The 14,254-nt window shown below is 41.0% G+C and overlaps 1 protein-coding gene across 1 annotated transcript; it reads left to right on the forward strand.

Annotated features, from left to right (window-relative positions):
• Positions 1-5,888: 5,888 nt before the first annotated feature.
• Positions 5,889-8,839, forward strand: LOC137298725 (zinc finger protein ZFP2-like). The gene is made up of 4 exons (XM_067831005.1): positions 5,889-5,964; positions 6,730-8,508; positions 8,706-8,734; positions 8,782-8,839. The coding sequence occupies exons 1-2, from the start codon at positions 5,944-5,946 to the stop codon at positions 8,500-8,502; spliced, it is 1,794 nt and encodes a 597-aa protein (XP_067687106.1). The 5' UTR covers positions 5,889-5,943; the 3' UTR covers positions 8,503-8,508; positions 8,706-8,734; positions 8,782-8,839.
• The last annotated feature ends 5,415 nt before the right edge of the window (positions 8,840-14,254 follow it).

The following is a 14,254-nucleotide window of genomic DNA, read 5'->3' on the forward strand; positions in this document are numbered from 1 at the left end:
CACACTGAAGATCTGAGTTAGAGTTGGTCTTCACCTGAGAAGATCTGGGTTAGAATTGGTCTTGACCTGAGAAGATCTGGGTTAGAATTGGTCTTCACCTGAGAAGATCTGGGTTAGAATTGGTCTTCACTTGAGAAGATCTGGGTTAGAGCTGGTCTTCACCTGAGAAGATCTGGGTTAGAATTGGTCTTCACCTGAGAAGATCTGGGTTAGAGCTGGTCTTCACCTGAGAAGATCTGGGTTAGAATTGGTCTTCACCTGAGAAGGTCTGGGTTAGAACTGGTCTTCACCAGAGAAGATCTGGGTTAGAATTGGTCCTCACTTGAGAAGATCTGGGTTAGAACTGGTCTTCACCAGAGAAGATCTGGGTTAGAACTGGTCCTCACCTGAGAAGATCTGGTTTAGAATTGGTCTTCACCTGAGAAGATCTGGGTTAGAATTGGTCTTCATCCATGAAGATGCAGATTAGAATTCGTCTTCGAGCTTCATGTTAATCTAATTTATTTTATACGAGTTTTAAGTAGAGGAATGTCTTCGTAATTCTCCTTGCCAGAAAATAAATGGAAATTAGCTCTTTCACGGCCTCTGCTCCTCAGCATTTAGGGAATGAAGTGCTTTTCGGACATTCATAACGATCTAATGCTTCCTCTATTGGTAAAATGGTGTCTCTGCTTTTTCGAGCTTGCGAGTGACCCTTACAAGGGGCGTACCTTTCTTTCTGGACCTGGCGTGGCATGGAATGGCATGGCGTTAAAACTCTGTCACTACAACCGTTGTGATAGGAATATTTTATGCGCGTTTCAATGCCAATCCAATCAAATCAAATGCGTGGGTGAGATTGGTGTAAGCAAGGATACTCTACAACAGTATATAGTCTCCCTGGTGTAAGGCAGAATTGAATTCTATTCTAATTCTGTCATAAATCACGAGGTGTCACCTTGTTATGGAGGAAAGTCCGAAGTAATGGACGTCTCAGACGTGTACCACGTGGGTGAAATCAAGGATCACGGTGTGGCACCGGCAAATAAGAGCGATCCAGGATTCGAACCTACTATTGGTGCAGTGGTAGTGTAATCAAACGTATCCAAGTTTTGAAATCACGACAAACACCAAGGCCAAGATGTTCGAACCTCTTAGCGCTAAGATTGTCGTAAGTGCCATACTTTAACATAGACGTGCGACTATTTTAGCGCTGAGAGAGCTTCGGAAATCTGGGCCCAGATTATCAAATCTTTCAGGAAGATCGGTGAACATGGATAGGTGCATGTGCATCTCAGGTGACCCGTGAAGATCTGGACCCACTTACACAAAGCGATCTTAGGGCTACAATGATTGCAACTCCCCTTCTGCAATATAGGCTTAAGACAGTCGTAGCGCTACGATCGCTTTGTGCAAGTGGGCTCTGGGCAAGAACTATCTGTCCTAAGTAACTCATGCTTGTCGTGAGAGGCAACTGATGGGATTGGGTGGTCGGGGTCGCTGACTTGGTTGACACATGTCATCGGTTTCAGTTGCGCAGATCGATGTTCATGCTGATGATCGCTCTGTTATCTAGCCCACACTCGATTATGTAGAGAACGCAGCCGTATAGCTCGAATAATGCTGACGTCGACGTAAAACAAAACTCACTCACTGACTGTGTGTTGCGCCCATGCATTTGCATCGAGAGTTCGAGAGTTTCTCAGATTTCCGCACGGATGATACCAACAATGTCAGTGTCTGACTTCTAGTACATTCCTAAAGCGCAGGAGGACCAATGGACGAGGGGCGACGACAAAAATGTCCATGGAGCGCACCACCCGAAGTTTCTACACAGTTGTTTTGACAGTGGTTTTGACATTTAGTATATTCTCACCTTGGGAGGTGGCGAGGTAGCGTAGTGGTTGTGGCGACCGTTCAAGCTCGTCAAGCCGAAGACCCCATATGGGTTCAAAGTGTGAAGCCCATTTCTGGTTTCCCCCGAAGTGATACTGCTGGAGAATTGTTACAAGCGGCATCAGTAAACTCCCTCATTCACTCTACTGTGGCAAAAATGGGTTGCTGGCGTACATCGTTTGACAAAGACTCATTGCCAGGTAGCTAGACCTGCAGATGACATCACAAATGACAGTGGAAATGTTGCGAGGGTCTAACCAACGAGTAAATGTGGACGAAATAGCTTCCCAAATGTGTACATTTCCCATGGAAGTGTTTATGAAACCATGGACGTTTACGCATATCTGAATATTGGTCAAGATGGCTTCCCAGGAACCTTTATGAACAAGACCGTCGAATGTTGTCAACTCCTGGACATTTACATGGCAAATCCAGAAAACTTGTAAGTCTTTTGACGAGATAAAACTTGGATTCACACCTGTAATCCTTCAGTGGACAGTCACTTTAATGGACAGTCACTAGGGCCTGCTATCCTGCCGTCAAGAAGAATCAGGGGAACACGATGAAAGAACGATACTGTCGGTGTTCTGCATCTTCGTGACAATGCTCCTGGTCACAAAGGTCGAGTTGTTCAAACAAACCACGTCAAAGGACAATCACTACTAGAGCCTGCTATCTCGCCTAAATGAATAAGCCGAGGAACGCAACGAAAGAAAACCACGAAAGGATGTCAACGGTCGTGTCGGTGTTCTGCTTCGTCCTGGCGAAGTCCCGGGTTCGGTTGCTCAGTATGGTCAGTGAGTGAGTTTAGTTTTACGTCGCGTTTAGCACTATTCCGGCAAAATTACGCCGGGCACACCAGAAACGGTCTTTCACACATTGGACCCATGTAGGGAATCGCACTGGTGTCTTTAACCACGAGGCTATCTCACTGACCCACTTGTTGGTCAAGCTGTCATTCGTTATTACAATGTCGAACGGCTGAATGATACTTCATACAACCCTGACCTCCCCTGTTGATTAAGAATGTGACTGACAGGCGAAGAAAGTGCAACATCCACACAAAACCAGTAAGTTATACAGAAAAACCTTCTTCCCCCGAAATCCCCCATTTAGTTATGTCACTTTATTTTCAAGAATGATGATCAGACATCGACGTTCCGCGTGGCCTGAACTCGAGATAACCCGATTGATTGTCGATGGTCGTCAGAAATTCGAGACATGTCCGTAAGTCAATTCGTCAGTCCGTAAGAGGTGGTGCCATTTGTTGCACGTGCCATTAGTTACGTAGTAGTATAGTTTCAAATTGTCAATTGTTACACTGTCAGATTAGAACAATACCCACGGCCTTAATAGACTTTTTTCCATTCTGATGATCTGAAGGATTCAAAATAGAATTATGATGGACATACTTTTAAAAAAAGTTAAAAACAAGTTTTAACCTTGTATAAATTCATTTCTTGGTCTTGGAAGAGTTTTTGGCTGTATAAAAAAAACATAAATAAAAGGAAATGGTTCATCGGGAATCGGAGAACTATGTGAGACAAAAAGCAGCAAGAAATGTGCTGTAATTAACAATTGTATTTTTTTAAAAATCAGTTCACAAATCAATACAAATCAGTACATTCGTCAATGCATAACATTCTTACACAATTGATACACGGGAATCACGAAAACTTAAATTAACAAGATCAACCAGAACGCACATTGCCAAAACCCAACATAACAGCTCATATATTGCTTTTAGAACATAATACATAAAGCAATGCCCCATATGATATAACACATGGCAATGTAAATGAAAGATACGGGTTGAATTTGTAATGTAAAGAAAAGAAACACGGAAAATAATAAACAAAAAATAAACAGTCATCTGTAACCAACATCCAATATTACAATTCCCACGCTCGCAAATATCTACTTCTGAAGATCATCCTTTGAGATAAGATAAGGCTAATTTTGTCCCTCAAGAAAACGTCATATATTAAGGTTTCACATTAAAGAAAATTTGATATTACAATTAAATCGTTAAATTGTTGTTATATTAAATTGATTGACAATGATGAAAGTGTTCTGTTACTTTTAACATGATCAAGTTTTTAAAGACGATTCTTTTGTTTGTGACACGATCACGTTTATGAAGACGATAATATTGAGAGAAAATATAAGCACGAACACTCAATACCGTGATAAATATTATCACAAGTTTAAACTATCTCCACATCTTCAAGTCAATCAGTATGGACTTAGGACTTGCTCAACTTCTAATATTAAAAGACCCGTGAAGGTCCCGGGGTAGAATAGGCCTTCAGCAACCCATGCTTGCCATAAAAGGCGTCTATGCTTGTCGTAAGAGACGACCAATGGGATCGGGTGGTCAGGCTCGCTGACTTGGTTGACACATGTCATCAGTTCCCAGTTGCGCAGATAGATGCTCATTTTGTTGATCACTGGATTGTCTGGTCCAGCCTCGATTATTTACAAACCGCCGCTATATAGCTAGAATATTGCTGAGTGCGGCGTAAAAACTACACTCACTCACTCACTCACTCCAATATTTAAAAAATGCTTCCCGAAAATGTCTGCAGTTACAATCTTCGAAACTGTGCTGTTATACATCTTTCCAAACATTCCAGTTCAAGTCTTTTACATGTTCATTTTCTAAACGAGTTATATAGGTTTTGATACTTTCTCAGACACATACAATCCTTATCAAACTTGTATACTCAGTAGGACCCGATACAACAATGCGTTGATAGCGTAGTCGGTTATACCGACCCTGAAACAAATATTATCAAAGAAAGAACATGAAAGTCTGGAATATGTGACAAGTCTACAATTCCACTGTTTCTGGGCTCCTTTTCATTATTATATTGTGTTTTGTAATTACAACTGTTTTTCGTTTTCCTCTAAAATATGTTCATCTCAGAGACTAAACGTTAGTCTTATGTTAGCGCTTCTATTGTCGTAAAGCTGTGATACTGGTTGTGAGTTACAAATATTTCAACCCAATCAAGAGTGTTATAAAATGCCAAAAGGAAGGTTCCACACCCTTGCAGCCTTCAATGGATCCACCATAGCTTAAACCAAAGTCAGTCTTCTTTTGGGGTGACTGTTGAGGCGGAAACAGCAATCATACGTTTTATGACAAAATTTCAAATTATTCATGTCAAAAACAAAAGGTTTCGCAAGTTACAAGTGTAAATTGATTTGCATTATCATAGGTGCCCGACTCTGATATATTTACAAGTACGAGAACAGTTGCGTTTCAGTGTAAGGTTTTGTTAAGAATACGCCAATTTTCACCGATTGTTTTTATTTATTGAAATCGTGACAATAACTCATACCAACTCATTTGACAATACGTACACCAGTTCATGTGTGGACAGTACGTTTTTACAATATGAAATATTTTGCAAAATACTAGTATAGTTTAGAACAGTTGACTGAAGTGAGTGGCTACATTTACACTAGTGAGTAGTATAGGTCATACTTATAAATATATCAGAGACGGGCGCCTATGCATATTATTGAAAAACAATTCTCCATTACTAAAGCATAATCTTAAAACAAACGGCTGGCGTCACATATATGCTTTGAGAAACAGTCGTTGTCCCCACCTACGACTACAACAATGTATATAATTATATACATAGAACGTAATATATCTTCTTTTGTATATTAACATCAACACATGTCCTTTTATTCTTTATTTCGTTGTAAAGGATCGTCTGTTCACAGGTCAGCAACCGTATGAAATCTGTTTTCCTACAACGCATGACATGTATTACAGGTATTACAGGGTGGTTTTTTTTGTTTTTGTTTTTTTTTGAAAACGCAGTGTCCTTCCATATGTACTTATGTGCAAATAATAGAATATCAGGGAATTACACAACCCATAGCGGACCTCAAACACTGAGCGTCGAGCTTCGTACAGCGCGGCGCTGTGTAAGAAAGGGTGAGGATAGTTAAGCACTGCAGTGGAGCTTGAGCCATTTTTAGCCAAGGGAGTTAACCATGTAAATGTTTCCGGGCTGTCAGTCAGGGAAACGAAACAAATGATGGGTCATGATTATCTGGAATGCAACGGTAAAAGTTAATCTCCCGAAGTTAGTGATATTTTTTGCATGCGTCAAATACATTATGTTAACGGTCTTGTTGTCTGAACATGTTTTAGAGAAGCAATCAAACAAGTAATATGTTATCACTGCTTTTGGCCGCTTAATATCACATCACTTGACAAATGTAATTTTTATCGACACTACTCAGACTTAAAACTGTGAGACGTCATACAAGTATTTACAGTGTCTTTGTGTTAAAAAAATGCTGATTATAATCTATGGTCTACTAAAACATAATCTGATGATAATTTTTCACTGACTGGTATGTAACGGTACATACAAACAAGTAAAATGGAATTTCTGTCTTGTCTGTCAAGTGTATACTGAAAACTGTTTTAATGCTCATTGTTCACATGACATCAACCCACTAGTAAAGTAAAGGAGGTTTAAGCATGTGATATTGTCTTGTTTTCCAGGGTCATGATTCAAACTAAAAACTAAACACGGGGGTGGGGCTGGTTAGCCTTATGGTTAAAGCATGCAGATGTCACGAAAACATAAGTTCAGTTCTCAACATCGGTGTCCACTCAAACTGATCATGATGACTGTATCACCAGCCATATACATGTTGTGATTTAGTTATTTAACACTAGTAAAGTAAAGGAGGTTTAAGAAACAGGAGCTCTCTCACAAATTAATGAAAGCTGCAAGATATGATAAATGTTAGCATTTCCTCGCCCATATATTTATTGACAAACCTCAGATATACCCATAAATCTTGTTTACTTTTCAGAATTCAACCATACAACCAACTCGTCTCTTCAAAAGACAGATTGCTGTGAATACTTTGTCAGCACACAACAGCACAAAGGGTCTTAGGTACAATGCAGTTTGTATTGTCTGTTGTATAATGCAGTGCGCTGTTGAACCTCCTCTAACCCAAGGGGATATACTACCCTTGAGCTGCCAGCAAAGGGAAAGAACTCTGGGAACAGTATCCACAGAGAAACATGGCTTAGACATTTTGTCCCTTGTAGCAGTTGATGTCCGTGACAAGCATGACCCAGAGGTCAACATGTCCTCCTTTACAATGGAGGGCATTCACAATGGGTCTCTGCAGCATTCAGCAGGTCACGTTAACGATGTGTACCTAAATAATGACGCTGCAGTGAGTGAGACTCAAGCACCTGCTGATGCTTCCCCCCAAGCAAACGTTCAGGGTAGAATCTCAGGTCAGAGAGTGAGTGAGGGCTTGGAGGATGATGAAGATGAGGATGAGGATGATGATGAAGATTCAGATGATGAGGACAGTGATCCTGATTATGAAGCTGAGGAAGAAGACATTATCAACGAAATGCTTTCAAAAGGTGACAAGAGGGAGAAGTCAGATCGACCAAATTCAGATTCTGAGGAAGCTAAAAAGACGCCAAAATTCAGACAAATTACTCAATTTACTAAAGTCACAGATCCTTTGGACAGCAGTAAAGTCAAATATAAACCTCCGAAGAGAGTACCAGGGAACAAACCATATAAATGTGAAGTTTGCGGAAAATGTTTTTCTGTGTCCAGCCATCTGAAGACTCACAACAGGATTCATACAGGGGAGAAGCCTTATAGTTGTGACATTTGTAGCCGGAGATTCTCAGAGACAGGAAGTCTGCAGAGGCATGTCCGAACACACACGGGAGAACGACCCTTTAAATGTGAACTATGTGGAAAGTGTTTCATGGAGTCCGGACACCTCCAGAAACACATTCGTACTCACACTGGAGAAAAGCCTTACACCTGCCCAACCTGTAATAAGTCATTCACAGAGAAGGGTAGGCTTCGGAAACACATCCGAGTACACACAGGTGAAAAGCCTTATCAGTGTGATTTGTGTGGAAAAGCGTTTAAGGAGTCCGGACATCTGAATGTCCATCTGAGAACGCATTCTGGGGTAAAGCCTTTCAAATGTGGGATCTGTGCCAAGGAATTCAAGGCTTCCACTAGTCTCAACTCCCATATCCGGTTCCACACGGGGGAGAAGCCATATCCTTGTGAAGTCTGCGGTAAAGAATTTGTGGACCTCCCTCACATGACGCGACATCGTAAGATACATAACAAGGTGAAAGCATTTAAATGTGACACTTGTGGAAAAGCTTTCACTGATGTGGAAAAACTTTCCACACATTCAAGAATCCACACAGGCTTGAAGCCGTACAAGTGTGACATCTGTGAGAAGACATTCACGGTAGCTTCGAGTCTGAAAGCTCACAGTACCGTTCACACCGGAGAAAAGCCATATTCGTGTCACATCTGTGATAAGAAATTCCCCTATTCCTCCAGCCTCCGACTCCACATCAAGAGTCACAGTGGTGAGAAACAGCATAAGTGTCATGAATGTGGGAAAGCTTTTGCTATCGCTGCCAGTTTGAAACGTCATGAACGCTCGCACACTGGGGAGAAACCATATGTCTGCAGTTTCTGTAGGAAGGAGTTTTCTGATTCCTCATCACTACAGAGACACTGCAGGTCACACACTGTAGACAGAGGTTTCCGAGACTCTGCCGGTCACACACTGTAGACAAAGGTTTCAGAGACACTGCGGGTCACCCACTGTGGACAGGGTCCAGAGACACTGCAGATCACACTCTGTAGACAGTGGTTTTAGAGACACTGTCAGTCACACAATTTAGACAGAGGTTTTAAGGACACTGCAGGTCACACACAGTAGAAAGAGGTGTTGGAGACGCTGAAGGTTACATGGCGTGGACAGATGTATTAGAGACACTGCAGGTCACACACTGTAGACAGAGGTTTTGGAGACACTGCAGGTCACACACTGTGGACAGAGGTTTTAGAGACACTGCAGGTCACACACTTTAGACAGATGTCTCAGAGACACTGCAGGTCACACACTGCAGACAGAGGTTTTAGAGACACTGCAGGTCACACACTTTAGACAGATGTTTCAGAGACACTGCAGGTCACACACTGCAGACAGAGGTTTTAGAGACACTGCAGGTCACACACTTTAGACAGATGTTTCAGAGACACTGCAGGTCACACACTGTAGACAGAGGTGTTAGAGACACTGCAGCTTTCACACCGCATTTCATTGCATTAATCAGGATCAACGGCTTCACTTAGTACTCCCAGAACACACCCATCTCATTAACAAGGGATAATAGGAGGTCTCGCATACACATTACATCTCTGACTGATAGCATCTCTTTCCTTGTCATATTTATTGTCACACTTGTTGTCATAGCAATCTTTACCATTATTATTATTGTCATTTGTGTTGATCTGTTCCATTTGTTTGTTGTAGTCTAACCAAACAAAACTATTTGATTTGGGGCAAAACATATGATTTATACTGTTATCAAACCTAATACTCACTAAATTACTTTTACACAAAGTTACAAATACACAATACCCTTGAAGATACAGGTTGGAATTGATCTTCAGCAACATGTTTGTCATAACAGGCCACTTACAGGATCAGGTTTTCAGTCTCCCTGACTTGGTTGACTAATGTCATCGTATCCCAGTTCTGTAGATCAATGCTTGTGCTGTTGGTCACTGTATTGTCTGGTCCAGACTGGATTATTTTACAGACCACTGCCATACAGCTGTAATATGTCTGAGTGCAGCATTAAATAACAAACTAACAAACAAAATCTATTCAGCTTATAAACTGTGCTCCTTGTAAGGGAATTTATATTACTCACACTTTGCTATCAAGGGATCAAAAATCCCATTGCCTCATGCTTTGTACAAGTCAGTTTTCATTTTGGGCAAATCAACTAATGCTATCTTACTTGACCATGGGCTACCAGATAATTTCGGCTTTCAAGTTGCAAGTAAACTTGGATTTTATGACTGTTCAAAATGTAGCTATTAAATTTCACAATGATAATAAAGTAGAGTTTTCTTTCTGTGCTATTTATCACTTCTTAATACATAGTCCACTAAATATTAACATCAAATACCATGTTGATTTATTCTTTCATAATTACGTCATCATGATTATGTCATAAAAATCAGGGCATGTGGTAAATTAGTCCGGACAAGTTACTTTCTTAAAGGCTCTTGCCCTGTGGCAAGTGACTTTAAAAGAAAAATATTTGAACCCCTGACTGTGGATCAAATCATGGATGCAACAGAAACTTATTGTGTCAGGTCAAATTTGGTTTTGAATATTTACCTAAGTTTATAATAAGCATGAGTCCTAGGTTTCATCGTGTCATTGCATCTTGTGGATCCCATATCTGCTTGACATGCTTCTGTCTGATGTATCAAGTACTTACGGTTAGATTAAAGTGTGTTTGCCTAAAGAGGGGCAACCGTATAGTTATTTATCCAGTTTTAAATGCATACTGTCTCCAAGTGTAAAGTTGTGAAATTATATGAACCTTAGCAAAGTGTGAGTAGCATGATTTAATGAGGAAGACTCTATTACTGGAAGTTTATTATGTAATCAGTATCACATGTGATTATGATTGTCTCACTCTCAACTCTGTATATGTTTTACGTAGTGAGAGCAAATTATGATTTTTCTCATCATGAGAATATTTTGTACCGATAATTTCAGTACTGTTTCTTTCAGTAATAAATATGACTTTTTCAGTTTGTTTTGATGAATGGTGAAATTTGAAACCCGCAGCCACCCTCCCCCAAACTCTAACACCACCCTGGCCCTTACCCTTATTGTTAATCAAATGATGGAACATTAATCAGTATCACTACCTACCAGTTGTCCAACTTTCATTTTCGTTTATGTTGTGATGGTGGAGTGGACGTAGGCGGGTCCAGGAGAGGGGTGAGGGCATGCGCACCCAACCCACCTTTAGTCCTGAAATTTTGTTAAATGACCATTGAAACTCAGGTGAAAATATAGTGGGTGAGAGCGAATGCGTGCACACACACACACACACACTCACGCACACATCACCCTTTTTCTCAATAGTGTGCATTGCCCCCTCCCCCTTTCTCAAAAAGCTGTATCCGAAGGGGGATCATTGAATTTGTTTGCTACCAATTAGGTGGCTGACTCAATTCAATTCATGCATGGCATTTGACATGACATAAGTGATAGAACATGTACTTCATGACAACGTGTAATGCCAAATATGACATGTTACATTTGACCACTAACCGTGAAGTTTAGAGATGGGGCAGTGTGTTGTATTTTTAAGTTTCAAAAAATACTTGGAGCATATGGGGACACTAGATTGAAAGTATCTTTTAAAAACTTCAAGGAATTTAAAAGGCATGCCAGTCCTGTAAGTTAAAATCATAAAATCCTTGATAATGAAAAGAAGTTTAGTCAACATGATGGTATCTTTGTACTTGGAGAATACATAAAGTATTTCTCTTCAGCATCATAATCCCAAAAGACAACAATCAAGTTTTTTTTGTAAACTTTATAATTTTCACAGTGATTCAGGGGGATATTTATTTAGTTTGTTGAGGAAAGTTAAACTGTGGGCATTGCTCTGTGTTGTCTGATCCAAACGGGTGAGTGAGTGAGTTTAGTTTTACGCCACACTCGGCAATGTTCTAGCCATATGGCGGCTGTCTGGTAACAGTCGAGTCTGGACCAGACAAACCAGTGATCAACACTTTTAGCATCGATCTGCGCAATCGGGAACCAATAACATGTCGACCAGGTCAACGAGTCTGACCACCGATCCCGTTAGTTGCCTTTTGTGGCAAGCATAGATTTGCTGAAGACCTATTCTAACCTGGATTTTCATGGGTCATGGCAAGCATGGGTTTGCTGAAGACCTATTGGTGCCTGGATTTTCATGAGTCCTGATCAAAAGGGAAACCCCCCTGCCCGCACTAGGCACATTGAAGAACATTACACTCGTGGATGTGACATATGCCACAAGGATGTAACATACACCAGACAGATGGATGGATGGAGAGAGAAAATTCTTCATCTCTATTGTTAAGATATAGTTTTGAATCAAAGCAACTGGATCTATGTCAAAAATGATACAAGCAACACAATTAGTCAGAAGGAGTTTAATATTTTTCGCTAGATTAGAAACGCATGCCAATACAGATAATCCTTCCTGCATCTTTATTCACATGACTTGCTAATAGAACAGCCAGGTAATCAACAAGCGTGTGTGGTGGAATTACAGTTTCACACCTACAACTGGTCTTTCTACTGTTCACCGGATACGACCAAATCAACCCAGGATGATACATTGTTCATTAAAAACGAATAAAGAGTGATTTTTTTATGAATAGAATCTCATCCTCATATCCTCAGCAAAGAAATCAACACAGGTTTATTAAAGTTGGAATAATTATTGTAACTTTATCAACTCCTGGTGATATTTTTTGTTATCCAAATACACTTGGGTGAGATTCTCTATAACAATTTACGCTTCTTTCGTGGGTGATATGGTTTGATCTGAAGCAGTGTTACTGATACCTTTACAATTCAATCCAAGACAAATACGTCAATATACGACATATTTACACATGAGCATTAATTAAGTACCACCAAAAGTAATTGTAGATGGTAACAGAGACATTATACCGGTATATGGTCTCTGATTGTAACAAAAAGGGATCAAAACAGAGAAGTCAACCATTTATATCTAAATACAAATGCAGTTAGCATGAAATTCACGTGCTGACTCAAATGCATGCTTTTCATGCTAATGTTCTGTCATGGTACAAGCGATTGAGGTGTATAACAAGGCGAAATGACGTATTCTCATTGCTTTCTTATCGACGCATCAATAAGTGAACAGTGCTGAAATTGAACTTTTTTGGACATGCCGAGGCGTGGGCTTTCTGAAAATACCAGATGGCAGATTATTGGTATGCATGAAGCTGGTTTGTCCTGTCGCAGCATTGGGTCCAGATTGAATATCAATCACACTGTCATTAATTAGTCGCCTCGTAAGGAAACATGCAGCCACTGGTTATGTCACGATCAAGAAGGCCGAGAAAGACCACTCCCCGTGTTGACATTGCCCTAGTTCGCCTAGGGAGACGCAGACCCATGACCAATGCCAAAGATCTCAGGGAACAATGAAGAGTGGGTGTTCGTCTCTCAACCAGCACCATTCGAAGGAGGCTCTGGTCCGCTGGACTCTGTTCACGTCGTCCAATCAGACCTTCCTCATTCACTGATAGATACAAGGCTCAACGTTTGGCGTGGTGTAATCAACGGCAAAACCACTATCTGAGGACATGGCGTAGGATCCTTTGTTCCGAAGAAAGCAGTTTTCTTCTTCGTGTTACTGATGGCCGTTGGCGAGTTTGGAGAATGAGGCTTATCAACAGCGGATGATCTATTCAGCTGAACCCTTGGACGGTGGCTTTGTAATTGCGTGGGGTGGACCTCCTTTGACTGAAAGCTGAATCTTATCACCATTCGAGGGACATTCAATGGTCAGAGATACCAACAGGAAGTACTGGACGCTGCTGTTGTCCCTCGCCAGTCGGTCAGTATTTATGGACGATAATGCTAGGCCCCATCGTTCCAGAGCTGTTATCGTATACATGCAGAACAACGTATTTGACAGATTACCTTGGCCTGCGAGAAGCCCTGATCTCAACCCAGTTGAGCATTTATGGGACCATCTGGGGCGTCCAGGTCAAGTAAGAGATCCGCCTTTTCAGAATCTACAGGAATTAGCCCAGGTTCTTCAGGAGGAATGGCAGATTATTCCAATGATGAGCTGATTTCCAGCATGAAGAGGAGGGTTGCAGCAGTAATCTGTGCGAGGGGAGGATACACCAAACACTGATGTCACCATTACTCTTGGCTTAGGATTGAAAAGTTAACTTTTTTTTGAGAACTTGGAACACAGACATTGTCTGTGTGACCATAGTTTTGGACATGATTATTGATAACGTTTTAGTGCCCCCACATGACCTTCAATAAATTACAGCTGAAAGTACCAGCAGTGTTGGTAGTTGATGGATTGACACTTTAGGTGGTTCAGTTAACGAAATTATAACCATGTGTTTGGTTTCCATATCATGAATGACCATTGTATTGCGTTAAACAGTCTTATAGCATGAAAATGGGTGGCGCTTAATTAATGCTCCTGTGTATACGTGTAAATATTGTGGGTCTTACCGAGGGACTAGTCTGTCCCACAGTCCCTGAGCCGCATTATTTTCCCTACCGCGCCTAGCCCTCTCTGCAATGCTAAAGCCCTGAGTGAAGCAAGTCTAGATTTCGATCGGGTGATCAGACTCGCTGACTTGGTTGACACGTGTCATCAGTTCCCAGTTGCGCAGGTCGATGCTCATGTTGTTGATCACTGGATTGTCTGGTCCGGATTGGATCATGT

This window comes from Haliotis asinina, chromosome 1, assembly GCF_037392515.1.
Source record: "Haliotis asinina isolate JCU_RB_2024 chromosome 1, JCU_Hal_asi_v2, whole genome shotgun sequence".
Classification (NCBI taxonomy): Eukaryota; Metazoa; Mollusca; class Gastropoda; order Lepetellida; family Haliotidae; genus Haliotis; species Haliotis asinina.